General features: G+C 49.4%; 13 protein-coding genes across 14 annotated transcripts; 5 read left to right on the forward strand and 8 right to left on the reverse strand.

The window, feature by feature from the left end:
* Window positions 1–2483: 2483 nt before the first annotated feature.
* On the reverse strand, window positions 2484–5148 carry LOC117898266 (putative aminopeptidase W07G4.4). Its single transcript, XM_034807520.1, has 4 exons — window positions 4751–5148; window positions 3967–4243; window positions 3814–3912; window positions 2484–3757 (listed from the first exon to the last, which is right to left on the reverse strand). The coding sequence occupies exons 1-4, from the start codon at window positions 4762–4764 to the stop codon at window positions 2621–2623; spliced, it is 1527 nt and encodes a 508-aa protein (XP_034663411.1). The 5' UTR covers window positions 4765–5148; the 3' UTR covers window positions 2484–2620.
* A 307-nt stretch (window positions 5149–5455) lies between these two features.
* On the reverse strand, window positions 5456–6549 carry LOC117898272 (protein BCCIP homolog). Its single transcript, XM_034807527.1, has 3 exons — window positions 6367–6549; window positions 6178–6304; window positions 5456–6124 (listed from the first exon to the last, which is right to left on the reverse strand). The coding sequence occupies exons 1-3, from the start codon at window positions 6484–6486 to the stop codon at window positions 5481–5483; spliced, it is 891 nt and encodes a 296-aa protein (XP_034663418.1). The 5' UTR covers window positions 6487–6549; the 3' UTR covers window positions 5456–5480.
* Window positions 6550–7012: 463 nt separating this feature from the next.
* LOC117898275 (mediator of RNA polymerase II transcription subunit 22-like) lies at window positions 7013–7595 on the reverse strand. Its single transcript, XM_034807530.1, has one exon. The coding sequence runs from the start codon at window positions 7518–7520 to the stop codon at window positions 7089–7091; it is 432 nt and encodes a 143-aa protein (XP_034663421.1). The 5' UTR covers window positions 7521–7595; the 3' UTR covers window positions 7013–7088.
* Window positions 7596–7850: 255 nt separating this feature from the next.
* LOC117898268 (tryptophan--tRNA ligase, cytoplasmic) lies at window positions 7851–9717 on the forward strand. The gene is made up of 4 exons (XM_034807522.1): window positions 7851–8154; window positions 8226–8637; window positions 8701–9280; window positions 9336–9717. Exons 1-4 carry the CDS (start codon window positions 7950–7952, stop codon window positions 9438–9440), a joined length of 1302 nt encoding a protein of 433 aa, XP_034663413.1. The 5' UTR covers window positions 7851–7949; the 3' UTR covers window positions 9441–9717.
* A 701-nt stretch (window positions 9718–10418) lies between these two features.
* On the forward strand, window positions 10419–12041 carry LOC117898273 (protein Fer3). The gene is made up of 2 exons (XM_034807528.1): window positions 10419–11651; window positions 11708–12041. The coding sequence occupies exons 1-2, from the start codon at window positions 10951–10953 to the stop codon at window positions 11844–11846; spliced, it is 840 nt and encodes a 279-aa protein (XP_034663419.1). The 5' UTR covers window positions 10419–10950; the 3' UTR covers window positions 11847–12041.
* A 243-nt stretch (window positions 12042–12284) lies between these two features.
* Window positions 12285–13851, reverse strand: LOC117898270 (ATPase H(+)-transporting accessory protein 2). Its single transcript, XM_034807525.1, has 3 exons — window positions 13705–13851; window positions 13123–13475; window positions 12285–13045 (listed from the first exon to the last, which is right to left on the reverse strand). Exons 1-3 carry the CDS (start codon window positions 13745–13747, stop codon window positions 12476–12478), a joined length of 966 nt encoding a protein of 321 aa, XP_034663416.1. The 5' UTR covers window positions 13748–13851; the 3' UTR covers window positions 12285–12475.
* Window positions 13852–13993: 142 nt separating this feature from the next.
* Window positions 13994–14360, forward strand: LOC117898276 (splicing factor 3B subunit 5). The gene has a single exon (XM_034807531.1). The coding sequence runs from the start codon at window positions 14048–14050 to the stop codon at window positions 14303–14305; it is 258 nt and encodes an 85-aa protein (XP_034663422.1). The 5' UTR covers window positions 13994–14047; the 3' UTR covers window positions 14306–14360.
* Window positions 14361–14469: 109 nt separating this feature from the next.
* LOC117898269 lies at window positions 14470–15599 on the reverse strand. 2 transcript variants are annotated; one of them, XM_034807524.1, is made up of 5 exons: window positions 15399–15599; window positions 15216–15294; window positions 15096–15161; window positions 14836–15042; window positions 14470–14774 (listed from the first exon to the last, which is right to left on the reverse strand). In XM_034807524.1, the coding sequence occupies exons 1-5, from the start codon at window positions 15536–15538 to the stop codon at window positions 14541–14543; spliced, it is 726 nt and encodes a 241-aa protein (XP_034663415.1). In that variant the 5' UTR covers window positions 15539–15599; the 3' UTR covers window positions 14470–14540. The 2 variants fall into 2 exon arrangements, with proteins under 2 accessions (XP_034663415.1, XP_034663414.1); XM_034807523.1 differs by having other exon boundaries at window positions 14830–15042; window positions 15399–15594.
* A 58-nt stretch (window positions 15600–15657) lies between these two features.
* LOC117898274 lies at window positions 15658–16422 on the forward strand. Its single transcript, XM_034807529.1, has 3 exons — window positions 15658–15852; window positions 15932–15971; window positions 16037–16422. Exons 1-3 carry the CDS (start codon window positions 15692–15694, stop codon window positions 16334–16336), a joined length of 501 nt encoding a protein of 166 aa, XP_034663420.1. The 5' UTR covers window positions 15658–15691; the 3' UTR covers window positions 16337–16422.
* LOC117898271 (mitochondrial dicarboxylate carrier) lies at window positions 16380–17457 on the forward strand. Its single transcript, XM_034807526.1, has 3 exons — window positions 16380–16881; window positions 16940–17072; window positions 17129–17457. Exons 1-3 carry the CDS (start codon window positions 16427–16429, stop codon window positions 17435–17437), a joined length of 897 nt encoding a protein of 298 aa, XP_034663417.1. The 5' UTR covers window positions 16380–16426; the 3' UTR covers window positions 17438–17457.
* LOC117898267 lies at window positions 17327–19120 on the reverse strand. The gene is made up of 6 exons (XM_034807521.1): window positions 18861–19120; window positions 18571–18807; window positions 18371–18511; window positions 18159–18314; window positions 17638–18093; window positions 17327–17574 (listed from the first exon to the last, which is right to left on the reverse strand). Exons 1-6 carry the CDS (start codon window positions 19071–19073, stop codon window positions 17449–17451), a joined length of 1329 nt encoding a protein of 442 aa, XP_034663412.1. The 5' UTR covers window positions 19074–19120; the 3' UTR covers window positions 17327–17448.
* A 136-nt stretch (window positions 19121–19256) lies between these two features.
* LOC117896049 (luciferin sulfotransferase) lies at window positions 19257–20540 on the reverse strand. Its single transcript, XM_034804058.1, has 2 exons — window positions 19941–20540; window positions 19257–19872 (listed from the first exon to the last, which is right to left on the reverse strand). The coding sequence occupies exons 1-2, from the start codon at window positions 20273–20275 to the stop codon at window positions 19257–19259; spliced, it is 951 nt and encodes a 316-aa protein (XP_034659949.1). The 5' UTR covers window positions 20276–20540.
* Window positions 20541–20654: 114 nt separating this feature from the next.
* On the reverse strand, window positions 20655–24214 carry LOC117898265. The gene is made up of 5 exons (XM_034807519.1): window positions 23074–24214; window positions 22721–22869; window positions 21456–21735; window positions 20945–21271; window positions 20655–20864 (listed from the first exon to the last, which is right to left on the reverse strand). Exons 1-5 carry the CDS (start codon window positions 23863–23865, stop codon window positions 20784–20786), a joined length of 1629 nt encoding a protein of 542 aa, XP_034663410.1. The 5' UTR covers window positions 23866–24214; the 3' UTR covers window positions 20655–20783.
* Between the last annotated feature and the right edge of the window lie 678 nt (window positions 24215–24892).

The raw sequence follows: 24892 nt of genomic DNA on the forward strand, positions 1-24892 counted from the left end.
CTTTGGGCCAGGATCAAATAACTATTGGCAGCAGCAGCTGCTGCTGCTGGCTTCCGATTCACACGCTCCCTCCCAGGGCCAGATCCCGGGCCGTGCCCAGCCGAGTGAGGCTGCCAAATTGGCTAACAATTTTCAAGTGGCTGCTGCTGTTGCTGCTGCTGCAATCATTGGATTAATTTTAATATGTCCATGGCTATAATGGCTCGGACTTGGCTTCTTTCGACCTAGCCTGCATCTATGATTATGGGCTCACGGCATCGATTCCGAGTTGGACCTGGACTGGGACTGGGACCGGGAGTCGGAGTCGGAGTCGGACCACAAACACATGTACATAAATGTAGCAACATTGGTTGCCTCGCTGGCTGCTGCTGCCTGGTTGCCACTGGAATTGCGACCTCTTTGGCGCTACGCTGCCAGTGCTGCTGCCACTGTTGCTGCCACTGTTGCTGCCACTGCTGCTGTTGTAGCTGGTTACGAAACCCCAAGAAAAACTTCCGCATTCATTTAAGATCATTTCTGTCGTTTGCTGCTCCAAGTGGTTGTTGCTGCTGCTGCTGCTGCCGGTGCAAGAGTTGCAACAAGCATCAAGCAGCCCCCCTCATTTGGTGTTGCTTGTCTGTTGTTTGCTATTATTAATGCCGCCGCCACCACCACCGCCACCGTGCCTATGCCTCTTCTGCCACTGCTGTTTTCTTCATTTGTAGCTTCGGCTGCTTCGGCTGCTTCGACTGCTGCTGCCACTGCGCTGTTTTCGCGAATTTATGGATCAGGCAACAACTGTGCACACGGCGCGACATGGAGCCAGTTGCTGCGGCAGTTGCGGCAGCCACTGCGTCGCGTCGCATCTCCTCGTCTGTCCCCCCTCCTCTCCACCAAAGACAAGCGCCCAATCGACAAGGTGTTTTGGTGATTGTCTATACCGGATTGCGGATTGCGGGCCACTCGTTGATGATGCTGCTGCGTGTCTGTCTGTCTATCCGTCTTGATGTCATACTTGGGGGCAGCTGACAACTCAGCTGATGCGATGGGCTTTGAGCTGGCAGATGATTGTAGGGGAAGAGTTGTGGGGAGGGTTGCGGGGAACCATTTAAGACAGGGCAAAGTTGATGTTTAATCCTGAAAAATGTATGGAAAACATATGGAAACGGTTTCCTTCGATACAAAAACTCGTAGAATCTCCCAAAACTCTACTACTGATTACCGATTAGTAGAAAGTAAAGACAAATTCCTCATCGCATGCATAATCTGGAAAAAGTGCATCCCCAAGCTCTACTCCATAAATTCCGCTGCCTTGCAAAACCAGCTCCAGCGCTGAGTAAGCCTTATAAATGTGACAGCTTCTGTGGGGAATCCAACAGGTCCTGCCATAATCAGGTCATGCCTTGGCACTCGTTCCCGTTACTTGGCCTTTTTTCGATATTTTACCAATAAATTCACGCTAACGTGCGGAAAGAACGAGCAAGCAGAGCCTTACTTACGTTCATCAATAATAAATACAGTTAGTCGGAGCGACAGAGCCAGAGTCCCGGCTTGGCCATATTAACAAATGCAACCAGTCCGCTGGCTGCTGGCTGGCCGCTGGCCGTGGCACTGTCAAATGTGGAGGCCTGCGTCAATAAATTACCTAGAAGCGCACCTAACCAAGAACCTGGAGTGTGGGGCCAGGGGGGTCGGAGAGGAGAACAGAATGCGAGAGGAAGAAGGTGGCCAAGAAAGAGGCAACGGTACATTATGCAATCACAGCATGAATGAGACACTCTTGACCGAGTTTCCAAAGCCAGGCAGGCAGGCAGGCAGGCAGGCAGGCAGGCAATAACGGTACCACGACACATGCGACAGCTGACAAGTGGCCCCAACAAGGGGGAAGGCAGCCAGTCAGCCAGCACAGGCAGAGACAGAGGCAGAGCTGCAGCCCAGAGTTCTCCCAAGCTCGCGCACGAGCGCAAAGAACGGCACACAGAGAGCAGAGTAGCGACTAACGGGTTCTAGGCCAAGAGAGAAAAAAAACGAAGCAAAAGAAATGGAAGGAGGAGTGCAGTGAGGAAGAGCCACAAAGAAAGAAGCTCGAAATGCAGGGCGCTCGTCAATTATGCAAACAATTCTGCAACAAAGTTACACAAAATAATCGCAAAATAATGTGGAAAATGGGAGCTGAGAGATCAAGACCACAGATTAGTGGGTGGTAATTATGAGAATTATAGACATTGGACATGCATTTCTTGCATCGAAAACTAGACATTAGATTCCTCTTCCCCTGCACTGCTTGCTGCACTGCTTGGGGAGCAGGTCCAATTAGCTTTTGCGAATGTTTCAGGTATCTATAACGTAGTACTTACCCTGTAATCCTTATATAAACACAATTGATGTTCTTCCTAAAACCCACAACCCTCAGTGCAACTGTTTTGCTTCCGATTATTTTCCGTAATCTCTCTCTCTCTCTCTCTTGCCAATAATTCCCAACTCCCACCTGCAAAAACGTTTCGTTTTCATACTAAAAATTTTGCATTTATTTCAAAGTTATTTTATGTGATGCTGTTAGTGGGGGGCACAGGGGTAAATATTGTTGAATAGATCGATAAGTACAGTTCTTGTGTGACATCAAAATGCTTCTATCCGGCATCTAGCCCAACAAGTGAGTCTTCACCAGGGACACAAGTGGAGCGGCAGTGGGCATGGCTGGATATTCGCCGGCACTGCCGGCAATATCAATGTGGGTATACTTGAGCGGCACCTTGGCATTGATGCCGTGCTTATCGAGCCCAGAGGCCATGATCATAAATGCGGCTGGCACCTGGTGGCCGCGTGGGGTGCGCACCGACGGGGCATTGTTGGCCTGCACCAGATCCTCGCCGATCACCTTGCCAGCGTTGAAGGCAAAGTCGCTGGGACGCAGCACAGAGACCTCGAAGGGCTCGCCGTAGGTCTGGCCGGCTGCCTGAAGCTTACGGGCATGATCGGACCGGTGGGCCACACTGTTGTCGATGGCGATCGACTGACCTTCGCCGGCCGAGATAAAGGCATGGCCTGTCAGCGTGGCGATCGTGAAGAGATGAGGATCGGGCAGACTCTGCTCGACGGCCATCTCCTTCATGCGGCACAGGGCATCCGTCATGCACATGCGTCCCTCGGCATCGGTGTTGCCAATGCGAACGAGAAGACCCGCTCGGGAGGTGATGATCTCATCGGCGACGTAGCACTCCTCGCCCACAGAGTTGCGGACCATGCAGAGGGCGGCAACGACATGGACATCCTCTGGCTTTATCTCGTTGACGACCTTCATGAATCCAGCGACGGCAGCAGCTCCGCACTTGTCGCGCGACATGCCAGCCATAACGCCGCCGGCCTTGATGTCGGCACCGCCAGTGTCGTAGGTCACTCCCTTGCCAACCAGCATGAGCGTCTTGCGGGCAGGCTTGGGCGGCTTGTACTCCAGGAAGATGATGCGACCCCGGTGACGCTCCACCACATCGGCAGCCCGATTGACGGCTGCGAACAGGGGATAGTCCTTCTGCAGCGTAACCGAATCGCTGATCACAGTCATGGTGAGCTTGTCAAACAGATTCTTGACGTACTTCTCCACCTGGCTGGGCGCCATCCTCTCTGGGTCGCCACCGCCAATGTCGCGGGCCACGTAGCGACCGGCCTCCAATATCAGAGCCTCGCGCAGAATCTCGTCCGCCTTGGGATCATCGATCTGCACACTGAGAGTAGTCACACGGGAGTCCGTGCCGGGTTGGGCTTCACGCAAATGAATGGGCTGAGGGAATATTCCTTTAGAGTTTTGGAATTGCATTGGAGTTGGTTGATTCTTACCACATACAGCTGCTCCAGGGCGCCGAGCACGGTGCACAGTTCTGCCTGGGGGAAGCGCTTCACCTTGGGCACAAACAGCAACGGAGTGTTGAAGCCAGCCTGTGAGAAAAGATTGCATGAAATGATGCCAAATGGATTTGGATAACCACTTACCTTGAGCACCTTCTGCATGGATTTCTTGGCCGCCTCCTGATAGGAGCGCACATCATCGTAGTCATTCAGATCTCCGACTGGTGCGTAGACCACAGGCTGTTCCACATTGGTGGCCCGGAAGCAGGAGATGCTGCTGTCGAAGGACTTGTCAAACGAGCGATGCTCCTCGAAAGTGGCCTTCAGCTCTGATGGCAGGACCGCCTGGTCAATCACACAAAGGCAGTCGGTGCCACTGCCCTTCATCAGCTTATTCAGCCGCAGGGTGCACGGTACAAATCTGTGAGGACAAAGTGCGCAATGGAATTGTCAGCATTTCTTATTATAAATTGAGGAATGTGTATTTCAATCAACATTCACTGAAATGCAATTTTATCACGCGCCAGTTGTTTATTGTTCAGCAATTGATACACCCCTTGGCGGGGAGTATGGAATGCCAGAGCACGCCCATGGTTAATATATTTTCATCGCCGTCCTGCTCTTCGCCGCTTGGCGCTGAGATAATCTTAACTTTCTGAAGTGCAATAAAGATAAGCTTAGCGTATGACCCCACTCATAAACAAGAAAAAAACGGAAGCTTTGTGGTGGATGTTTTAAATACCCTAACAGATACATTTGTTGTAATTATATTGTAGATCCTTTTCTACTCTAGAAGCACTTCTGCCAAATATCCCAATAAATAACAACATAATTTCCCCATTAATTACCCATTTTGGAAAAGCTGGCAATTCACAGCTTTGAGCTTTTTAAACACTCACTAAATCCAGTTATGTATAATTGTACTCACTTTTCGATGCCCATATTTAGCGACTTTAGCGGGAACACACACAACTGAATCAAACGGCTTGTGGGGCGTCACTGAACGCCGGCAGCAACCAACAGTTCGGGATAACACAAGCAACACAATGCAGCGGGTACTGAAACTGAAACTGGGATCCGGCTGCTGGTGCGGGTGCGGGAACTTATCTGAAACTGAGTGATAAGGCGCGTGTCAAACACTTTCACGATTGAGACAACTTTTTATGGGAGCAACGACAGAAAACGATCCCTTGACGCTGGAGCAAACAATTCACAATGTTGTGCTTGGGTGGCCGACGCGAAGCTTTTTATACTTGCATATGTGGAGGGACGGGTGTTTGTGCACGAGGTGCACAGCAATTTGCACGAGCTATGAATAATGGTTTGCAGTGATCACAATGTAATGCTAGAACTCGGATGTAAAGGCTACAACAATAAAAGCAAAGTCTACTCACGTCGGAAGTCGCTTGCCAGTTCAGTTTCTACTTGCCAGTCACGTTCACGGTTGGTGCAGGTTTTTTTTGTTGCGAAAAAATCAAGCCAAACCGGCATGGGAGAGCTTTCAAATGCCGGGTCAGCTGTTAGCCAGCGTTGCCAGCCACATCGAATTTGTAGAGAGGAGTGGAGTCTGCTTTTGGTAACAAGGTACAGTAAAAGCTTCACTGCGAACAGCTTGCCGGCCTATAAAACAAAAAATGTTTAAAAGTTAAATTCTACATTTATTCATTGTTTATGAAGCTCTGTATGTCCTTAATCAACTGCGGAAACTGCTTGGCATCCAGTGCCAAAAGCTTCCTGTATGGCGTCATTACCGCATCGTCCTCCAGCCAATGTCCGGACATGCCGGTGTCGCATTCGGAGGCCACAGACCACTCGAAGGAGAACTTGGCCTTCTCCGAGAGCAGCTCGTCCTCGGCATTGATGTAATTGTCCTCGGCAGGCTTGCCCTTCTTGGCCTCCTTGCGAAAGAACTTGACGAGGAGCAGCAACGTTCCGAAATGGAATTTCATTTTCTTGGACTTGGCATGATCAATTTCCATTTTCAGGTTATCGAACAGCGGCACACAGATCTGTGCTGGTATGTTGATGAAGCGTTCGTTGATCAGGAATCCCAAATGGGGCGGATCTTCGATGTCCAGCAGATTGCTCAACTGCTCCAGCACTGGCTCCGGAGCATACGACTTGGCGCGTTCAAGCAGATATGTGCGCAGCTGACTGACGCATGGCTGATCCTTCTTAGTCGATAGATTCACCACAGAGGTGATGCCAAAGACAGTGCCCTCTTCGACCATGTCATCATCCGTTTCGCTCTCAAGCTCGTCGTCGTCCACCTGGCAGATTACGCTGCCCACATTGTTTTGAGCTGGAAGAGATGGCTTAGAAAGGGCTAACAAAAGGACTTTGTGTGCCTCTCACCTATAATCAAATCCGCCATCTGGTTGCAGTTGATTTGGGCCCGCAAGAAGAGACGCTGCAGCAGCTGAGAGATGCCCTCTGTATCGGGATCCACGGGTGTACGACCCTCGAAGTCAATCTGTACCTCCTAGAAAATATATTGCACGTCAAGTTCAATTTTCGTTTGGCATGCATGCGGCCGGAACGTACCTCATTGCCAGTGTAGGCGTCTGGATGTAGTCCGTCCTTATCCTCGTCACTGGAGCTCGAGTCGTCATCCTTTTGATCTACCTCCATATCATTCAGATTCTTACGCTTGCTAGCTGACATTTTGCTCAAGTGTTTTTCGTTAATTCAACTTATTTATTTTTTTGGTTGGTCGAGCAGCGTGCAACCGCGGAATTATTGATATACCGAGAGACCGCCGGAAACATACCAAAATATACCCTTGCATTTTCAAAATACACTAAACACACTATATACAAAATACTAGTAAATCTGAAATAATTTTCCTCGACTCTGATCTTCTGTTTAATATTACCAGCAAGTTAGGACTCTCAGCTTTAAAACTCTAATTTTATTCGAATCATCGTTCAATTCTCCTCAAGATTGATGGATTTTCATGACTTATCTTTATTGGATTGATTTCAAAATAAAGACAAAACTATAAAAGGTCAACCAAAAAAAATATCATAAAAAGTTACGTGGGTGGGAATGGAATTGCTGGCATAGTATGGGCACTTGGGTACCCTATTTCCAAAAATTAATATTAACTCCATTTTAGCTGCTTTTAAACATTAACAATGACTTAATCTTAGACTGACATGCTTATCTTTTTTCAGCCATTTCTCCTGCTAAAAAGTTAACAACACTGTTGAGTTTTACAATTTTATTTGTTTTACAAATATCTTATACTAGAGCTGTAAGGGCGTCTACTTGAATATGCTCGTGTAGTACTCCTCTTCCAGGTCGTACAGATCCATTGCCATTTCGTCCCTTAGCTTCATCAGTTTTTTGTCGCACTCGATCTGCGTGGATCTGAACAGTTGCGAGTTGTTGGTGATGGCCTCGTTTACCGAGTGGAAGTCGTTCAAAATCAGATACTGCTTGAGATCGGCGACCAGCTTCATAAGGGATTCTCCGGCACGCACCATATTGGAGGCACGAATCTGCATTTCAAGTGCATCCTGCTCTGATTGCGTCGTACGTGATATCTGACTGTGGCTGTCCCTGCGCGCCAGCTTAAGAGTCTCCTCGAAGTTCTCCAGCATGCTGCGGACGTCCTCCTTGAGGCGCGCATTGTAGGACTTGAGCAGCGCCTCCTTCGACTGTGGCAGAGTGGTAATACGAGAGCCGCTGGCCATGATATTAGCTAAAACTTTGGTTTGTTTATAAAATGCGGCCAGCCGGCTTCTTTGTTGGTTTTTTCGATAAAAGTGTTCGATTTGTGTCAGCTGTCAGCCTCGATGACGATACTTTCGCTCTCAGTGCTGGAATTTGCTCGCAAAAACTTTATAACTCAGCATTAATGTAAATAGGCTTTTATATCCAATCTTGTGACAAATTGATTCATCAGCCGTATAAATCTACACGGAAGATGTGTAAAAAGTACACATTTTCAACGATTCAACTCAAGTTGTTCACCTGCATAATTAGAAGGGGGTTAAGTGGGTTAATTTCGCTCACTCACTTTATCGATAACTGCGCTCCACATGTGAAAGGCAGAATTTCGTCAGTATTACTTATTTTTATTGTTTATTGCCTAAAATAGTGCAGACTGAACCCCAAATCCAATGGCGGACACCAAGGACACAGTGGTTGAGGGCGTCGAGGCGCTGACATTGAATGGCAAGGCCGAAGCAGAGCCCGTGGAAACGGGCACCGATGCACAGGCCCAAGAAGGAGGAGCAGCCGCAGGGGCTGCTGTTGAAGATGTGGTGGATCCGTGGAATGTGGCGAGCAGCAACGACACGGGCGTGGACTACGATAAGCTAATAAGTGAGTGCCAGCCACTCAATACACGCACCTCTTGAGTTTCCCTAACAATATTGGTAATTGACACGTTGCAGAACGCTTTGGCTCCAGCAAAATCGATGATGAGCTTATCGCACGCTTCGAGAAAATCACGGGGAAGCCCGCACACCATCTGATTAGGCGCGGCATGTTCTTCTCGCACCGCGATCTGCACAGCATTCTCACGTTGAAGGAGCAGGGCAAATCTTTCTATTTGTACACGGGTCGCGGCCCCAGCTCGGGCTCCCTGCACGTGGGCCACCTGATACCCTTCACGTTGACCAAGTGGCTGCAGGAGACGTTCGATGTGCCGCTGGTCATTCAGCTGACGGACGACGAGAAGACCCTGTGGAAGGACCTGAAGGTGGAGGATGCCATCAAGCTGGCCCGCGAGAATGCCAAGGATATTGTGGCCATGGGCTTTGATGTGAACAAAACTTTTATATTCAACAACCTGGAGTTTATGGGGTAGGACCACAAGGCTTTCCAGCTGTTTCCCAGTTCATTCACTAATGATTTTTGTCCTTGTAGAAAGTGTCCTGCCATGTACCAGAACATCATTCGCATCCAAAAGTGCGTCACCTTCAACCAGGTGAAGGGCATCTTCGGCTTTGGTGACTCGGATATCATTGGCAAGATTGGCTTCCCCGCCGCCCAGGCGGCGCCTGCGATCTCCAGCACTTTCCCCTTCCTCTTCGGCAACAAGAAGGTGCACTGCCTCATCCCATGCGCCATCGATCAGGATCCCTACTTCCGCATGACGCGCGATGTGGCGCCACGCCTGGGCTTCCCCAAGTGTGCGCTCATCCACTCGACCTTCTTCCCGGCGCTGCAGGGCGCAAAGACGAAGATGTCGGCCAGCGACCAGAACTCCGCGGTGTTCCTCACCGACACGCCCAAGCAGATCAAGAACAAGATCAACAAGTACGCCTTTTCGGGTGGCCGCACAACGGTGGAGGAGCACCGACAGCTGGGCGGCGTGCCAGAGATCGATGTGTCCTACCAGCTGCTGAAATTCTTCCTCGAGGACGATGCCAAGCTGGAGGAGGTGCGCGTGGCCTACCGCAAGGGTGAGATGCTAACAGGAGAGATCAAGAAGCTGGCTGTGGAGGTGAGTAGCGACGAGAATTTTGGCTAAACGTCTAAGCTAATGTCCCACTTTATAGACCCTCACGCCCATTGTGGAGCAGCATCAGGCGGCGCGCAAACTGATCACCGAGGAGGTGCTGGACAAATACTTTGAGCTGCGGCCCCTGAAATTCGCCAGCTAGAAACTGCCCAAGGGGGGTGTAGTTTTAACGCATTTGCTTGACGCGACGCCACGCGATGGTCTGGTGCTTGGCTTGTCACAAATTAGTTAGCATTGAAACTGAGCAGCGCGACCCGATGACCCCTTGCTCCTTTGTACATAATTGCAATGAATTGATCTATGCCACGGCTCAGAGCTCGTGTTGCCCACTTAATATTTGTACACTTTGCCTATTTATTTCGACTTTTTTACACACACAACACACACTGCAGCAAACAATAAACTTCAGTAAGCTTCGAGTTGCGAATGTAACCCACTTTCGGGGAGGGCGATCTACACCTTCCTGGCCACTCGACACCCACCACACAGAGGCTGCAATACTCGCTGGTAGTTGGCATATTTATTTCCGATTCCCGGCAACACGCTCTGGCAATGCAGCTACAATAACTTTTGGCTGTGCAAAAATGTAAGTAATTTCCCTTGGGGGGGTTGTGTGAAGTTTGGATGGTGGAGCGGTAATACGAGATCTGGCTAATGAATTGGGTTTCTCGGCACAGAAGGCATACAGTGAGGGTACAGTAAAGGGGAATAGAAGGCAGAGCAATACTCATAGAACCATTGAAATGCATTGCTCATAGAAGTTATTTGGAGTTGAAGAACTTTTATCAGACCAACTTTTACCTAGCTAAGATTGAGCTCAAGGTCATAGGCTGAGGCTTCACTGTAGTTTTATGGATTAGTTTGAAATTGGGAGTACATTTGAGAGGCAATGCCAGAACTAGGGAGTACACATAGAGCCGTATATTAATGCCTCTGGCTGTGGCTATGGCTCTGGGATATGGATATGTATTTTTTTCAATTAAGCCAAAACACTTGTGTTTACATGCGACAAAAATACAAACACACGGGGGAGGAGTATACATACCTGAGGGGGTGCGGGGGAGGAGTTCATAACGGAGTACATAGCGATCAAGAAGAAAAACTCAAACTGAAGTTGTGGCGACGATCGAAGCCACAGCAGACGACAAACGCAACTTCAGCCTGGCACACGCGCCTCAGCATCGACGATCTCCCTTCATTCCCTGCTCACAATAGCAAGGAAATTAAGCGGCTTTGTTGGACCTACCCCCCACCCTGCCCCGCCAGCAGGTACACAGCGAACGGACAACGATCCTCGACGACAAGTTGCGCTCGTCCATTGTCTTGCAATCGATCGATATTGACACACGTACAAAAGAGCTCTTCATCATCTAAGTGGGATGCTGCTGCTGGGTGCTGGCTAAGGGCCGTGACCACTGGACCCTAGTCAGTCACACGTCTCGGATGGTGGTGAGACATTCATCACGGAATAAACTAAGGCAATCCTCTGTCCCCGCTTCGACTGGCAAACTTCTAATGCACTAAAAATAGTGTCCACCGACAGGTAAGCCTACAGCAACGAGCCACCGATCGAAAAGAAATTCCAGTGCCAGTGCCAGTGCCAGATCGATCGCGTTCATTGCCGTCAGCGGACGTTGAAATCGGCTTAGGCGATGACTGATCAACTGCTGAGTGCAGCCTCCGGCCAGCCACCGCCACCTGCCCTGGTGGCTCTGCCCGTCTCAACGCCCGGGTCCTACCTCAACGGCGCGTCGGAGGGGGATGTTGAGTCAGCGGAGCAGCCGGTGCTGCTGGAGCTCGGTGCCACCATACAGTCGGGCCACATCCCCGTCAGCTTGAACTACACGCTGTCCAGCGATGGAAGCGGCATGCTGGCCTATGCCTCACAGCAGCAGCCGCTGCCGCCGCCGCATGGCTGCCTCACCTATACGCCCTCGCTGATGAGCAGCTACGAGAAGGACTCCTCCGGCATGGGCATGATGCAGTCCACGATGGCCCATCCGCCCTACAGCATCATTCCGCAGCCAGTGTCGATGTGGCATGCAGCCGGCCAGCTGCCCGTTCCCCTGTCCAGCCATATGGAGAGCAAACCCAGCGAGCTGGTGCCTCCGCCCATGTACATGGCCTACGGGGGCGGCAGCATTGCCAGCAGCACCGAGGTGGAGATCTCAAAGGAGCACAATCCCGCCTGGCGCGAGAAGGCTCTGCAGATGGAGAAGGACTACAGGCGCACGGCCTGCGACCGAGAGCGCACGAGGATGCGGGACATGAACAAAGCCTTCGATCTGCTGCGCTCCAAGCTGCCCATCTCCAAGCCAAATGGCAAAAAGTACTCCAAAATCGAGAGCCTAAGGTGAGTGAGGAATGTGTGTCCGAGGTGTAAATATTAATTGTGAATCCCCCCTGCAGGATTGCCATCAATTATATAAATCATCTGCAAGCCATGCTGCGCGACAATTCCACATCCCAGAACGATAGCGTCTGCTGCAACTGGAGCGGTGGCAGCAGTTCGCCCTACGATCATGGCCACGACCACTGGGGGGCGTAACCAAAAGAAAATCTTCGAATCGTATGTGAAAAGTTTTGCCAAAGAACCAAGCCTTGACCAGTGTCGTGTCACATCGAAATTGTTAAATTTGGGCATTTCGTGCAGCGAAAAAATTGATTTTAAGAGGTGAACCCACGCCGCCTCCTTCTTCCTTATTAGTGTAATAAATATAATAATAAATAAAAGTGTTATAACAACTCAAAATGTGTGTCTTTTTAGGCTATATATATTTAACATTTGACTTTCTTCTGATAATTTACATATTGATGAATAGTTTTGCTAGAGGATTGAACTGAACTGACTGGCGAGTATGTTGTTACATGTTGCATGCATCACATGTGAAGCATTTTATATATATAAACCTAAAAAGTACAACAAACAAGGAAGATTTAACAAATTACTATGGAATTGTTGCTGCACATCCGCAGCTGCATTTCAAAAATGATAAGTAATACTTATTTATAGCTAAAGCCAACTAACTGCAACGACATTGCACTCGACACACGACACACACAATTTCTCCGCTGAATTTGTTCTAATTTCTGACTGGAAGTTGGCTTCACGCAACTCAAACAAAAGGGACGAAATCGGAATAACAAAACAAGGTAAGGGCTCCACTTGCATGCCGCTTAGTTGTCCTTCTTGATGCGGGTGGAGGTCATGCGGTAGATGATCGAATCCCTGCCGGGGTCCATGGCACCGATGGCGTAGCAAATGGCCAGCAGGGACAGCGCAAAGACGACCATGAACCAAAGAATGATGTTGAAGATGACCGGATAGTCGCTGCTGTAGTAGGTGGCCAGATTGAAGGGGTTCGTGGAGTCGGCAGTCAAGGTGTCACGCTTGGTGCGGGCCACACCGGTGTCCTTGTCGGTGGTCTGGACAAACAGAACCGAGTCGCTGGACTTCTGGGACGCAGCCAACAGTCGGCTAATGGCAGCCGAGAGCAGCTTGTTGGCCTCATCCAGGGCCACCGATTTCTCGCCATGGGCCTTGGCAATGCCGTCGACTGACACGCGCAGGATCAGCACATTTGCGGGCTTCTGCATATCGGCCAGGTTGGCGGCAGCGACATCGAGGTAGCCGATCTCCTGCAGGAACTGCTTGTCGGCGTTGTGCAGAACTGGGTTCAGGTGCTTCGTGGGCTTAGCGGGGGGGGCGGCATTGATGTCACCGAAGCACGACTTGAAGGCTTGCACCTGTTGAGGATAAAAAGTGTTATATAAATTCTAAGCACCAAAGCGAGACTCTATGGGGGGAGGCAGCGGCTACTTACACCGTCATCGAACTGCCCAAAGTTGATGTCGCAAACGGGCTCGTTGGTGGCCTCCAGCTCGGCAGCCAGGGCGTTGAGAGAGGCATCCGTGTTGGATTCGGTGAGCTGATAGGTCTTTGCACTGCCCGCAGTGATAACGTGGCTAATGCCCTGCACGTGCACGCAGATCACGCCCTTGGCCAGTTCGAAGGGATCGTTGATGGTCATGCCGCTCCAGTTGGAGTCTCCAGCGACGGCATTGCCCATGGCAGCGTACAGAACATCGCCCACATAGTGACTGTCCAGCGCATCGTTGCCCTTGAAGCTGATCGCCTTGGGGCTGTTCAGCACCGTCAGCTCGCCTGCAGCATGAACTAAACGAAAGAAAGGCGTGTAAATATACAAGATATTCTTTTATCTTTGTGACAGTGCTTTATTACAGCTTCTGCGCATGCAGGCTACACTCGTGAGACACTTTTGCCCAAGTGGAGGAGGAGTCACCACCCCCAACACGAAACAAAGTGTAGAGAACAAGTGGCGTTTTCTCGCATTCCGAGTGGAGTGCACGGCCAAAATATCATCTGGATCAGTTAATATACTTACTGGCTGCAATAAACAGCGAGAAGATCACGCAATTCTGCAACATTTTTAGTTTTCCGCTGGACTTTTTTCAATCATATGACAAAACGACGAATGCAAAGAAAAACTTATGGCTGTCATGTGATGATTAGTGAGACCACCGTGGGGCTACCGAATAAATATACCCATATTAAATATAGGGGTGTTGAGTGGGTTAAGTTAGATTTTTTCTTCAGTACATTTCGGTATATTTTAAAGTTGAGAATGCATATTTCGGTATATATCTGAGGTATATAAGCCCGCGGTCACACCAAACACACACACACACAATTGTGCTGTTTTGGAAAATATAAAAAAAAGTGGGAAAATGGGCGAACGCTACAATATACACAGCCAGTTGGAGCATCTCCAGAGCAAGTACATCGGCACTGGACACGCAGATACCACCAAGTTCGAGTGGCTGACCAACCAGCACCGGGACTCACTGGCCAGCTACATGGGACACTACGATATCCTGAACTATTTTGCCATTGCGGAGAACGAGTCGAAGGCCCGGGTGCGGTTTAATCTGATGGAGCGCATGCTGCAGCCTTGTGGACCACCTCCCGAGAAGCTGGACGACTAGGACACTGCATTTACATTATAATTATGAAAATAAATAAGGTTAAAACAAGCTGTAATTCCTCCCGGTGTTGTTACTGCGACATCCGCCATCACGGAGGAGAAAAATCTGGATGCAGCACCGATATACTCGTATTTCTTTATAATTGTGTTACAAATATGGGGATGACTTGGCAACTAAAATACTTTCTTGCATTCTTTTGCTTAATGAACTGTTTTGTTGATATTCTTACAAAGTTCTAGCTTTGTGCGCGCAGAGAGTCTATTTCCAAGCGCAGCTTTTGTATTTTTAGCAATGAGAGCGTCCGTTCCAGTTTCAGGTTCTCCGTTTCTGTCCTTAAGAACTGCGTCTTGCTGCGGAATTGCTTGATCTCGGCCCTGACCTTCTCGGCTTTCAACGATGCCAAGTTATTCTTCGGTCTGTTTTCTGCATAATTCTCTTCAGTATTATTGGCCGAATTGTCCAGGCTTTGCTGCAGGGAATATGAATCAATAATGATGGAATATAAGACTCGGGAGCTATCTTACCATCACCTCTTTGTATTCATCAAGAAACTCCACGTATTCCCGGTTGTCTGGTCCTCCTGTTATTTCATATTCCATTGCGTCTGCTTGATAGTCCTCGTTTGAAGAGTTTATATGGGGGCTACAATGCTCAGACACTTCACACTTGATCACCGTCTGCTGGCCCTGCCCATCAGCATCTGGATCGTCTTCGCAGTCGTCTAAAAATTCTTGGATCTATGGATAGGGTCAGGTTAGATCGGGTCGGTAACGCAGCACCCAGTACTTGCCTTCACAATAATCTCCTTGCCCTCGTTCCCGTGATCTATTCCACCATCTGCGTCCTCATGCGTAATCTAATGGATACAGAATTCACTCAAGTGTCCTTTATTCAGTAATTAAATACATACCCTCAGTGAAGGACGGACCCCCCTTCCCAAATATATGGATTGTGTCTCCGATAAGGCTCTTTTCTGATCGCACGTTTGCCTGAAAATGAGACATTGTATATTACATTGGCATACATAACATATACATATACACATACACATATACTTCTATGTACGGTATTTGTATGTTGTATGTACAATTACCTATGTAACGACAGTCTTGTTAGCGCTGTATTCTGCAATTCCTTCTGACAGAAAAGACACGTAGCCGAGTACTTTCCGTTTTCACACTTTGCGGTAAACCCGTACTTTTTGTAAAAGTCTTCGTTCTTCTTTCGTGGCATGTTTATTGGAGAATAATGAACGGCGGCTTCAAACAAAATGGCTTCATGTAGATACGTACTAACGCCACATATATACATATACATGCACGGCCACATTGCCAGGGTTGCATTCGCGTACGAAAATTTCGTGTCAAAATACTCGTAAATTTTGCCATGAAAGTGGGACGCATACGAAGTAGCTCCAAAGCATCTACATGGAAACGCCTGGGGTTCACTCCCGTCCCCGACGAGGTCAGCAAAAAGCAGCGAGCACTTTGCCTGCACTGCCACAAGTATCAAGCAAACACCAGCATCGACAGGCTCATCATCCATAGGTAAGTACCCAGAGAGTCGTCTGTCGGGTACAGTCTGCAGTCTGCAATGTAAACATTTCGCTTGTTTTCCCACCCACAGAAAGTCGTGCCACAAATTCAAGGAGGACCTGACCGAGGAGGTAAGTGGGGAAACGCTTGTCCAAAGTGGCAATCCCTTTCTGATTCTTGCATCTTCCACTCGTAGTTCAAGCACAGAGGAGAGCAGGATATCGAACCGAAAGTTGAGCCCTTGGACGAAGAAGTGCGGAATGCTGGTCCCAACCTGGAGGGGTACCTGAGTAACATAGATACACTTGCGACACCACACGCAGATGCCAATCGGCTGCAGAAGGAACTGATCAAGGCGGAGACGGATTATCTGGTGGCAAAATCTGCATATTTCACCAAACTGAATGAGATTGCCGAGCTCAAACGCACCGTGACCATGCTGGAGGCGAAGAAAACCCAGCTAGAGATTGTGAAACTGAAAGCAGAGTGCGAGTAGTATTCGTCTATACAGTATTTCGGTTTCCCTTTTAGTCTAATAATTAACTCAATCCACAATAAATATAATACCTTACAACAAATTTCCAAAATGAAAAGCAATGACACTGACAATGACAAGCAAAGCAGTGGCACAACACTCCAGCGCATTGACAACTTGCCCGTCTATGTGGGATACGTGATCAATGTGGCTGCCATTGTGCTCTCCCATCCCATAGACATAATCCGAGTGAACGTCCAAGCGAATGTGCTACACTTTGTATCGATGTCGGATGTCATCCGTCTGATGTTCAAGCAGAAAAGGATCGCTGGCTTCTACTACGGCATTGGTGGTGCCCTGCTGCGGTGTACGGTGCAGACCGGGACAACTTACGCATTGTACCACTGGCTGAAGGACAACCCGTACTTGCACATGCTGGAGCCATTCGACACCTCGACAGTGGCGGGCATAAGCGGACTTGGCGGCGGCTTGCTCTCAACGCCTTTTGCCAAAGTGGCGATTGTCCGACAGGCCGATCTAACCCGCCGTCCCTACCAACAACGCAAGTAAATGCATGCCCTGTCCCCACAATGGGAAGCAGCTATAATGTGAATCTTATTGCAGCTATGGAAACCCCTGGCGGGCTCTCAAGTGCATGTACGGAAGGGGCGGCACAGCCTTCCTCTTCACTGGCTACGAGCTGCACGGTTTCAGCACCGGAGCGATGGCAATGCTCCACGCACCTATCCACGAATGGGTATATCTAAGAACTATCTATAGCAACTCCTAATTAACTGCGTCTCCCCACACAAGGTTGAGGATATGCTTCTGAAGCTCCACCGAATACGCGATGAGGATTGGGTCATCGATCTGATGGCAATGACGATAACGGTCAGCATTATTTCATTGATTCTGACGCCGGTAGATGCGGTGACAACGGTGGTCATGAATGCTTGCTACAAGAAGTTCCCCTCGAAGAAGCATCTCTGCCTCAAAATTATTGAGATTCACGGCTACAGGGGATTCTTTCTGGGTCTGCGGCCAGCTCTGATTGCGATCCTGCCACACGCATTCATAGCCACACTCACTTATCCGCTAATCGCTGAATATTTCATCAGTTAAATTGTTCGTTTTTATTTGGAAATTGTTCGTTGGATGGACTTCAATGCATCTACAAACTCCTCCAGGTCGCTGGGTAGCTGCTGGAGGGCGCAGTTCTTAAGCTGAAAGCTGAATATTTCTATAAAACGCAGCACCAGCTGTGGGAAGAGAAGATGTCAGTCATCTAGGTGTCCTTTTGCAAGTATAAAGATCGAACTCACCTTCTTAACTGACGGTGCAGTCTTATGGGTTACCATGCACTCGAGGAGCACAGCCACGAATTTGGTGTAGAATTCAGGCAAATGAACGTGCAGCGCCTGAAGCGGAATGGGCAGAATGCAGACCAGATAGCAGCGCTGCATCTGGCCGAGCAGCTCTACGCACACATCTGGGCCTTGCAGCAGCTTATCCGATTCCAGGACGAGCATTTGCAAAATGCTCTTGGCCCAACGATAGCTGGTGCTGGAGTTGATGGAGGAGCACACATCCTGGCAGGTCGCCAGTTGATCCGCCTGTGTGAGATCTGTGGCCAGAGCTGCTTCGATATCCCCGCGATTGATAGTGAAGTAGTAGCCAACTCTTGTTATAAACTGAAGCAGGCAAATGGAGTTCTTCGCTTTCGAAGACATTGTCACATTTTGAAGGAGACGTTCCAGCATATCATCGCATTGGTTCCACTGTGGACGCACATAAAACTCCATTAAGAATATTCAACAATTGAGTGAGGACGTTGCCCACTAACCGTAAAGGCATCCAAATCAATAAAGTGATCTAGGCAGAGGTACAGACAACTCCATATGGCGGTCGTTGCTTCGATCGAGTCCATGTTGTAGGCATCTCTGAGTGCATGATCGTAGATCACGCTGTGGATATTCAACTCCTGAATGTCTTTGTGGTCCTGCAAGGGAAACAATTAATGATCGAAAGCTCTGGAAGGGCTAGCATCATGCCTACGCCATGCTTCAGCATTATTGAAAAGATCTGCACTCCGAATTGTTTATAAACGAAGTCGTAGCACTCGCGCACATTGAGGCCTACCGACAGGCTGAAGGCAAGCATCTGGGTGGTCATTTTGTCGTCCTTCGTATAACGGAGCTGCAATAATAAATCCAATATAGAGAATCGATTGATGGAGTACGTTCCCCGACTATTACCTCTAGATATCTAGCAAAGCCATGCACCGCGCCAAGCTGCCGCTTCCAGCAGTCCTTGTGCAGCTTTTTCTCATAGTTTTTGAGTATGTGCGTGTCCATAGATTCTCCCCACGTCTCCGAGAGTTTCCTTCCCAACTTATGGGCATTTCGCAGCAAGTTCCTAGACTCAGCTTTAAGTTGGTAAACGGTGGGCGCTGCTGTCAGCTCGCAAAGGAGCATCACAATTTGAACCCTCAGCTAAAAGGAAACAGAGTGTAACTTATGGAATACACTTAGAGGAAACCTCGTACCTCCTCGTGTCCAGAATTATTGGTCTTCTGAAGAAATTCTTGTACTAAATCGTAGAATTTCGGCAAATCGTGGGTGAGCAGCGCGTGATAACTTTCAAAGTGCGACGGCTCCAGCTGAACGCTGTCCAGATCTTCCTTTAGCTCTGGGAGCATGTAAAACTGGACCACATCGCACATGTGGGCCGCTAGGGCCTCAGTTGTGTCCCAAGTCATGGTAAAACCAAGTAATAACAAATCTGTTTTGTTTTATTTATGTTCAATGGTTGACCCTCGGAAATATACCGAAAAACCGGGTCATTTTCAATATATACTGTAAATATACCGGAGAAGTGCAAAATTTAATTAATTGCAAAATAACGAATTTTAGAATATTTAATATAACAATTATATGTGCACTTAGTCATAATCAAATCTTAAACCAGAACCACGAATATGTTGCTCGCTCCAGGCATCAAAACGCTCGGACATCGCGTCACTCATGTGATTGCGCCAGTCGCCGATTTTCCCGTTGCGTATGAACTTGGACGCCGCACCGGGCAGCACCTTTTCCAGATTTACCGCCTTGTTTTGGCGCATTTTGTCAAAAGTGAGATGTTCGCAGATTCGCTTCATGCTGGACTCGTTCAGCAGGTGTGGGGCATTCAGGAAGCGGCCACAGCGGCGCACCACGGCGGGAAGATCGGTAATCATGTCCTCATATTTGATGAATAAAACATTCTCATCGTTGCTGCGCTTCCAGAAGGGCAGCACATGCTTCCAGTAGGAGCCCATGGGAGTGTGCCCGCCCAGAAACAGCTCCACAAACTGTTCAAAGTCCCCACTGATGCCGTGCAGCAGCTTGCAGTAGTGGAAGTAGGACACACAGAGATCCTTGGGGTTCCTCGCCGTGTACACAATCCTGGGCTTCACCTCATCGAACTGTTCGGGCAGCAACTGCCAGGAGAGGTGAGACCGGGCGTAGCGTGGCCGTGGCAGATTGCGAACCAGCTCCACGGTGTTGCCAAAAGCCTGACTGCCGAATGGAGAAAGTATTCAGGTTCGCGGGGATTGTGGGGACCCAGCCCAGGGGAGCATACTTACGCCACCATTTCATGATGATCTGTGCTGAACAGCGCCGATAGCTCAAGGAGTGGAGACCGCATCCGTATGTCCTGCTCAGCGGCCACATAGTCCAACTCGTGGCCTAGCAGCCAGACCATCTCCTGTGCCCAGGTGGACCCCGTGCGCGGATAGGATACCATCCACACATCGTCCTCGTACACGGGCAGCGAGCGTATCGATTCGCCCAACTCGACATATTTCCTGGGAATGATCAACTGGTCGGGCAGCACCTCCACAAAGCAATTCTGAGCCGGAAAAACCGCATTGGTGCGCCGGACAATGTCCGCATCGAGTTCGCGATACACCAGCTGCATGGTACAGAATTTGGAAGAGATTCTCTCAGCACCCGTCGACACCAAAAAACGAACAGCACCGTGAGGCCCGCAAGCCAAGAGTGGCAAGTGCAAGTGCAAATGAGTTTGCTGGGGCTGGGGCTAGGCCTGGAGCTGGGTGAAACTGAAATGTGTGAAAGGCCACCGTCGACTGCAGCAGAGTTTTCCACAGATGAACTGGTTTTGGCCAAGAAAAGCTTCCACTAAACTAACTAAACTGGCTGGGAAAACCACCGCACCAAACAGTTGTTGCTGCATTTGCACTCGTACTCGTGTATGGGAGGAAAAAGCTTTTCTCTTTCGGTTCGTTGACTCCAAAATTAACGATCAACCGCCACAATGATGGATGATCTGGTCTGTATATGGTTTAAGTTTTAAATGTATTTCAATCCGTAATACTATATACACACGAAATCTTGATCTCAATTACAGCTAAATCGACGTCTTAGTGAGCATTCTGGCCAATGGCTCCTCCTGCCCCTGGGGGAACCTACAACTCATTGTGTATGTACTCCGTGGTCACCTTGGCCTCGCCCTCGTGGAAACCATTGCAGTCGACTGGATATTTGGCCTGCACAAGAATTCGCAGAAATAACGAATAGAAAGCGTTAGAGCAAGACTTGGAAAACGGCTACTGGGACTTGGACTCACCTCGCAATTATATGGCGCATTGATTACACCGAATAGCGTCCAGAATGGTGTACCGGTTTCCGTGCTAATGAAGATGGCTGCACCCATGCTGCCGATCTTGACGATTTTCGGACTAACTCCGGCAATCAGACCAGACGCTGTCGTCGTCGCCTGCTTCTTGGACTGCTGCTGGTTCTGCTGCTGCTGCTGTTGCTGCTGCTGGGATTTCTGCTTCTGCTGCTGGTCAAGAGCGGCTGCATTCAGCTGGCAGAGCACATAGCGATCGCATTGCGGCGTCTTCGAGATGTATCTGTAGGCGCGGTGTACTTTAAGCACCGGTTCGATAACCTGTTTTGATGTTAGACATGTGTTTTACGATCGCAGCGGATTGGATTGGATTGGATTGGATTCGTATGAAACAGAAGAGAAAATCGTGGCGTAATTAATTTAATTTGTGCCGAGGAGCTTAGGAGCCGAGCTAATTGCCCGGCAACCCAATTCCTAATTCTCAGTTCTCAATTCCTAGACCCACCTCCAGATTGAGTGTGTCCGTTAGCTTATCGCTGATCTCAGTGGCGTTGAATTGCAGCAGGCCGCGGGCCTGGCCGAGCTTGAGCAGTTCCTTGGCATAGCCCACAGCCGGCTTCACATACTGCCTCGAATCGATCTTCACACTCAGGTGATGCTTGGCCACGTGGTCCAGCAGATTGGAGATGGTCTCACTGGGCCGGGACGGATCGAAGTGCGTCTGCTTGGGGTAACCTTGAGACTTCAGCAGCCCGTTGAACATGATCTGCGCCGTCTGGAAGTATCTGGTGGGAAAGTGGCGAAAGAAAACGCAACAACAAATCAGACAATTGACGATGACTGCCATGACGCTGCCAAGTGAAAGGGTCGCCGCTAGAAAGTGGAAGTAGTGTTTCGTCTAACAATGATGAGGCGTAGCAAATGATCAACCGAAAAAGTGGAGAAGACAGCAGACTAAACACTGAAGGCTGGAGCCACTTGACCTACTTTGGCTGCCTCTGCCTGTGCCGCTGCCGCTGAAGTCATGCAAAAATGTCTGCGGATGGAGTGTACTTTGCCTTCAACCCATTTTCTGGCTAAGCGGACAACGCTAACCGGTTCTTGGCCCGCTTTGTTTATTTGTTTGCGTTAACAATGCCATTGACTTCTGTAACTGTATCGGATCCAAAGAGAGAACCACCAGAGGTAGAGACAGAGCGCGAGAGAGCCTGGACACGGACCTGGGAGTGGGATGATTGCTGTGCATTGCTGTGTTGACCAGCTGGATTAGCAGACATGTTCTAAAAACCGAAGTCAAGGCGAAAACAAGAAAGGAAGAAAGGTAACCGCTGGATACCCTTGCCAGTGCATTGTTTGTTTGGTATTGGAATCAGTTTGGAACGATAACTGCTCAAGTCTCTGCTGCAGAGTGATTTTAGGAATCTAATTTAATCAGAAAAAAGAATATTCATTGCGCATTGGCATCCTGTTCTCTGCACTGCGAGCAACTGGTCAAAATGAGAATACCCGCTCTGTGAGGGTATTGGGTGGGGGAACAAAAAGTGTGTCAAAAGGTAACCCTGGCAAACAGGTTGCGTCGGCTAACGGTAACAGCAACAACAGCTGTTCAGAATCGGAGTGGAATCGCAGCAAGGTGCTAACTGCATTGGGAACCGTTAAAGAGAAGAGCAGAACGTGATCCACAATTAACACGCCACGAATCGGATTGGATTGAATTGGTCATCCCACAGCCCACACCCAAATCATGTCGTGTGTGCCACGTAGACTCACTTGAGATAGACGTCGGGATTGGCCAGATAGCTGGCCCAGTCGGCCAGGTACAGCGTCGCCGACTTGATCCAGCGCCGGCGGAAGGATTGGTTGTTCAGCGATTCAAAGAGCTTGTCATAGTCCAGCTTTCCATCTCCACCCTTGAAGCCCTGTTTTGGGTGAGGGAAAAAAAGGGAAAAACAATGTTTAGCAGGGAGCAAAAATACAGGAATAATTCTGCAAGAGATTCCTCAAGTTCTGAAAAGTATTTCCTCCTTCATTACTGGGAGCTATCTATTCAGTTTCTACTTTATACGATCTTGAGAACATCTCTTCAACGAAATACACTCAAATCTTATTGTCTAAAGATCCACCTTCATGATTTTGTTGACGCCCGACTTCTCGTAGAGGGCATCGGCCAGTTCCGAGTTGGAGAAGTGATCCCACAGCACATGGATGTGCTCCAGGAAGGGCGGCAGCACCCAGGCATGGCTCTTGTGACGCTCCTGCGTGCTCTGACCTTCGGGGCCGGCGAATGAGCTGACGGCCTGCATGACCAGGGGCAGAAGGTTCATCAGACCGTTGTCAGACTCGGGCTCGGGCTCCTGGGAGGCCGAACGCTTCTGCTGGTGATGGGATGAAGGCTGGGCCTTGTTGCCGCCGCCTCCCTGGTTGTTCATGAAGGCGGAAGCCACCTGCAGAATGGTGTCTAGTCCAATGCCTGACTCGGATCCTCCGCCGTTGCTGCGCTTCTGGGCGGGGCCGGACTCCTCGTCATCGCCTTGGGTGAACATTTCCAGGACATTGCCAATGATGGACGGATCGAAGCCGCCACCGCCACCACCGCCATTCCCACGGGCATTGTTCGCCAGCAGGCTGCCCAGACCGGACAGAATTTGCATGGCAGCACCGCCACCACCTCCTCCTCCGCCGGATTTGCCGTTGGCCTGCATGAATGTGCCGATGAGCGAAGCGACGCCTGCCAGTCCGGCTCCAGCTCCTCCTTGTCCTCCTGCACCAGCGCCACCGTTCTGGTTGGACAGCGCCTCCTGGAAGAACATGGAGGCCATGTCCAGAAGCGGATTGGACTCATCCTCGTTGGCCATCTGGCCATAGGGCTGGGCGCACAGCAGCGCCGCAAAGAGCAGCACTCGTTTCACGTACATTTTTTGGACGGGCAGGAACTTTCACAATCACACACTTGAGATACTTTTGGGCCAATTAAGCCAAGTCGGAGACCAAAACGGAGACGACGCGGGCGACGCTTCACTGCGCACACGGACTGCTAAATTGGATAGCTGCTGGATGGTTTATGGTGGTTCTGCTGCTGCTGGAGATTGCAGATTGGAGCTACGAGATCGGAGGAGACAGCCAGCACAGTTGAAAACTTTCTTTCTTGTGAGGCGCTGCGCCAGTTTGTAACACTTCTTAAGCTTGGAATCGGCAGTCAGGTCTGCTGTGGAACCAAACGATTCTAGTTGGGCTGCTCTCACCTGCACTCTCCACTCTTTCTCTCTCTCCACTCTCTTGCGGTACATTAAAGAAAAGGTATGGCAGATGTCAATTGAATTCCCATGCCGTTTTGCCATTTGAGTAGAGGAGTGGAAAGATCTTACCTTACATGTGATAACCCTTGCGCACGCCACTCTCACCTGTAAGTTCCAGTGGCGCTCTCTCTTGCGGAATTCTGCTACGCCTGCGCTTTGTCCACGTCAGGTTTCCAGAAATATAAGCCATAGAGAGAGAGAGAGAGAGAGGCTCAAGAGAGAGATCCAAAAGAAGAAGGCAAAGAGGAAAACGACTTTTGCGCTGTTCTTTGGCTCGCACTTTGTTTACGTTTGCTGCCGCCTCTCTCTGTCTCTGCCTCTGGCTCTGGCCACTAACCAAATAGTATACTATTTGGTTAGTGCTCTGGCTCTGCCACTACCTTTACCTACTTTCTTTTTACACACGATCGTCGCTGCTGTCGAACCGCTTTCAAAGTTCTCTTCCTGGAATGGTCGTTGGTCAAAGTCAACGTTTTCGTTAATGCCGCCCGCTTTTGGCTTTTATGTAAATGCGCAAGAACTCTTTTTAATGGTCTTGTAGGTATTTCCACGCGTTTTGTAACTCTGTTCGTCAGCCACTTTGGCCTGCTCTCAAAAGGGAATGTGTAATTCGTTGCTTGCTTTTATTGAATTTTTGATTGTTAAT

This window comes from Drosophila subobscura, chromosome O, assembly GCF_008121235.1.
Source record: "Drosophila subobscura isolate 14011-0131.10 chromosome O, UCBerk_Dsub_1.0, whole genome shotgun sequence".
Classification (NCBI taxonomy): domain Eukaryota; kingdom Metazoa; phylum Arthropoda; class Insecta; order Diptera; family Drosophilidae; genus Drosophila; species Drosophila subobscura.

What these genes read in the sequence shown, in the direction of transcription:
- LOC117898266 (XM_034807520.1), bottom strand. An exon ending in CCATGCAGAAGGTGCTCAAG is followed by an intron (nt 3,913 to 3,966) that starts GTAAGTGGTTAT and finishes CTTTTCTCACAG; the next exon opens with GCTGGCTTCAACACTCCGTT. An exon ending in CCCTGGAGCAGCTGTATGTG is followed by an intron (nt 3,758 to 3,813) that starts GTAAGAATCAAC and finishes ATATTCCCTCAG; the next exon opens with CCCATTCATTTGCGTGAAGC.
- LOC117898272 (XM_034807527.1), bottom strand. Translation starts at nt 6,486, where the DNA reads ATGTCAGCTAGCAAGCGTAAGAATCTGAATGATATGGAGGTAGATCAA. An exon ending in ACGCCTACACTGGCAATGAG is followed by an intron (nt 6,305 to 6,366) that starts GTACGTTCCGGC and finishes TATATTTTCTAG; the next exon opens with GAGGTACAGATTGACTTCGA. An exon ending in GATGGCGGATTTGATTATAG is followed by an intron (nt 6,125 to 6,177) that starts GTGAGAGGCACA and finishes CATCTCTTCCAG; the next exon opens with CTCAAAACAATGTGGGCAGC.
- LOC117898275 (XM_034807530.1), bottom strand. Translation starts at nt 7,520, where the DNA reads ATGGCCAGCGGCTCTCGTATTACCACTCTGCCACAGTCGAAGGAGGCG.
- LOC117898268 (XM_034807522.1), top strand. Translation starts at nt 7,950, where the DNA reads ATGGCGGACACCAAGGACACAGTGGTTGAGGGCGTCGAGGCGCTGACA. An exon ending in AACAACCTGGAGTTTATGGG is followed by an intron (nt 8,638 to 8,700) that starts GTAGGACCACAA and finishes TTGTCCTTGTAG; the next exon opens with AAAGTGTCCTGCCATGTACC. An exon ending in TCAAGAAGCTGGCTGTGGAG is followed by an intron (nt 9,281 to 9,335) that starts GTGAGTAGCGAC and finishes CCCACTTTATAG; the next exon opens with ACCCTCACGCCCATTGTGGA.
- LOC117898273 (XM_034807528.1), top strand. Translation starts at nt 10,951, where the DNA reads ATGACTGATCAACTGCTGAGTGCAGCCTCCGGCCAGCCACCGCCACCT. An exon ending in TCCAAAATCGAGAGCCTAAG is followed by an intron (nt 11,652 to 11,707) that starts GTGAGTGAGGAA and finishes TCCCCCCTGCAG; the next exon opens with GATTGCCATCAATTATATAA.
- LOC117898270 (XM_034807525.1), bottom strand. Translation starts at nt 13,747, where the DNA reads ATGTTGCAGAATTGCGTGATCTTCTCGCTGTTTATTGCAGCCA. An exon ending in CTCGCTGTTTATTGCAGCCA is followed by an intron (nt 13,476 to 13,704) that starts GTAAGTATATTA and finishes TCTTTCGTTTAG; the next exon opens with TTCATGCTGCAGGCGAGCTG. An exon ending in TTGGGCAGTTCGATGACGGT is followed by an intron (nt 13,046 to 13,122) that starts GTAAGTAGCCGC and finishes TATCCTCAACAG; the next exon opens with GTGCAAGCCTTCAAGTCGTG.
- LOC117898276 (XM_034807531.1), top strand. Translation starts at nt 14,048, where the DNA reads ATGGGCGAACGCTACAATATACACAGCCAGTTGGAGCATCTCCAGAGC.
- LOC117898269 (XM_034807523.1), bottom strand. Translation starts at nt 15,538, where the DNA reads ATGCCACGAAAGAAGAACGAAGACTTTTACAAAAAGTACGGGTTTACC. An exon ending in GCAAGGAGATTATTGTGAAG is followed by an intron (nt 15,043 to 15,095) that starts GCAAGTACTGGG and finishes CCCTATCCATAG; the next exon opens with ATCCAAGAATTTTTAGACGA. An exon ending in ATGAATACAAAGAGGTGATG is followed by an intron (nt 14,775 to 14,829) that starts GTAAGATAGCTC and finishes TATTCCCTGCAG; the next exon opens with CAAAGCCTGGACAATTCGGC.
- LOC117898274 (XM_034807529.1), top strand. Translation starts at nt 15,692, where the DNA reads ATGAAAGTGGGACGCATACGAAGTAGCTCCAAAGCATCTACATGGAAA. An exon ending in GACAGGCTCATCATCCATAG is followed by an intron (nt 15,853 to 15,931) that starts GTAAGTACCCAG and finishes TCCCACCCACAG; the next exon opens with AAAGTCGTGCCACAAATTCA. An exon ending in AGGAGGACCTGACCGAGGAG is followed by an intron (nt 15,972 to 16,036) that starts GTAAGTGGGGAA and finishes TTCCACTCGTAG; the next exon opens with TTCAAGCACAGAGGAGAGCA.
- LOC117898271 (XM_034807526.1), top strand. Translation starts at nt 16,427, where the DNA reads ATGAAAAGCAATGACACTGACAATGACAAGCAAAGCAGTGGCACAACA. An exon ending in CGTCCCTACCAACAACGCAA is followed by an intron (nt 16,882 to 16,939) that starts GTAAATGCATGC and finishes ATCTTATTGCAG; the next exon opens with CTATGGAAACCCCTGGCGGG. An exon ending in ACGCACCTATCCACGAATGG is followed by an intron (nt 17,073 to 17,128) that starts GTATATCTAAGA and finishes TCCCCACACAAG; the next exon opens with GTTGAGGATATGCTTCTGAA.
- LOC117898267 (XM_034807521.1), bottom strand. Translation starts at nt 19,073, where the DNA reads ATGACTTGGGACACAACTGAGGCCCTAGCGGCCCACATGTGCGATGTG. An exon ending in ATAATTCTGGACACGAGGAG is followed by an intron (nt 18,808 to 18,860) that starts GTACGAGGTTTC and finishes GTTTCCTTTTAG; the next exon opens with CTGAGGGTTCAAATTGTGAT. An exon ending in CTGCACCGTCAGTTAAGAAG is followed by an intron (nt 17,575 to 17,637) that starts GTGAGTTCGATC and finishes CTCTTCCCACAG; the next exon opens with CTGGTGCTGCGTTTTATAGA.
- LOC117896049 (XM_034804058.1), bottom strand. Translation starts at nt 20,275, where the DNA reads ATGCAGCTGGTGTATCGCGAACTCGATGCGGACATTGTCCGGCGCACC. An exon ending in GATCATCATGAAATGGTGGC is followed by an intron (nt 19,873 to 19,940) that starts GTAAGTATGCTC and finishes TCCATTCGGCAG; the next exon opens with TCAGGCTTTTGGCAACACCG.
- LOC117898265 (XM_034807519.1), bottom strand. Translation starts at nt 23,865, where the DNA reads ATGTACGTGAAACGAGTGCTGCTCTTTGCGGCGCTGCTGTGCGCCCAG. An exon ending in GCGTCAACAAAATCATGAAG is followed by an intron (nt 22,870 to 23,073) that starts GTGGATCTTTAG and finishes CACCCAAAACAG; the next exon opens with GGCTTCAAGGGTGGAGATGG. An exon ending in AATCCCGACGTCTATCTCAA is followed by an intron (nt 21,736 to 22,720) that starts GTGAGTCTACGT and finishes CTTTCCCACCAG; the next exon opens with ATACTTCCAGACGGCGCAGA.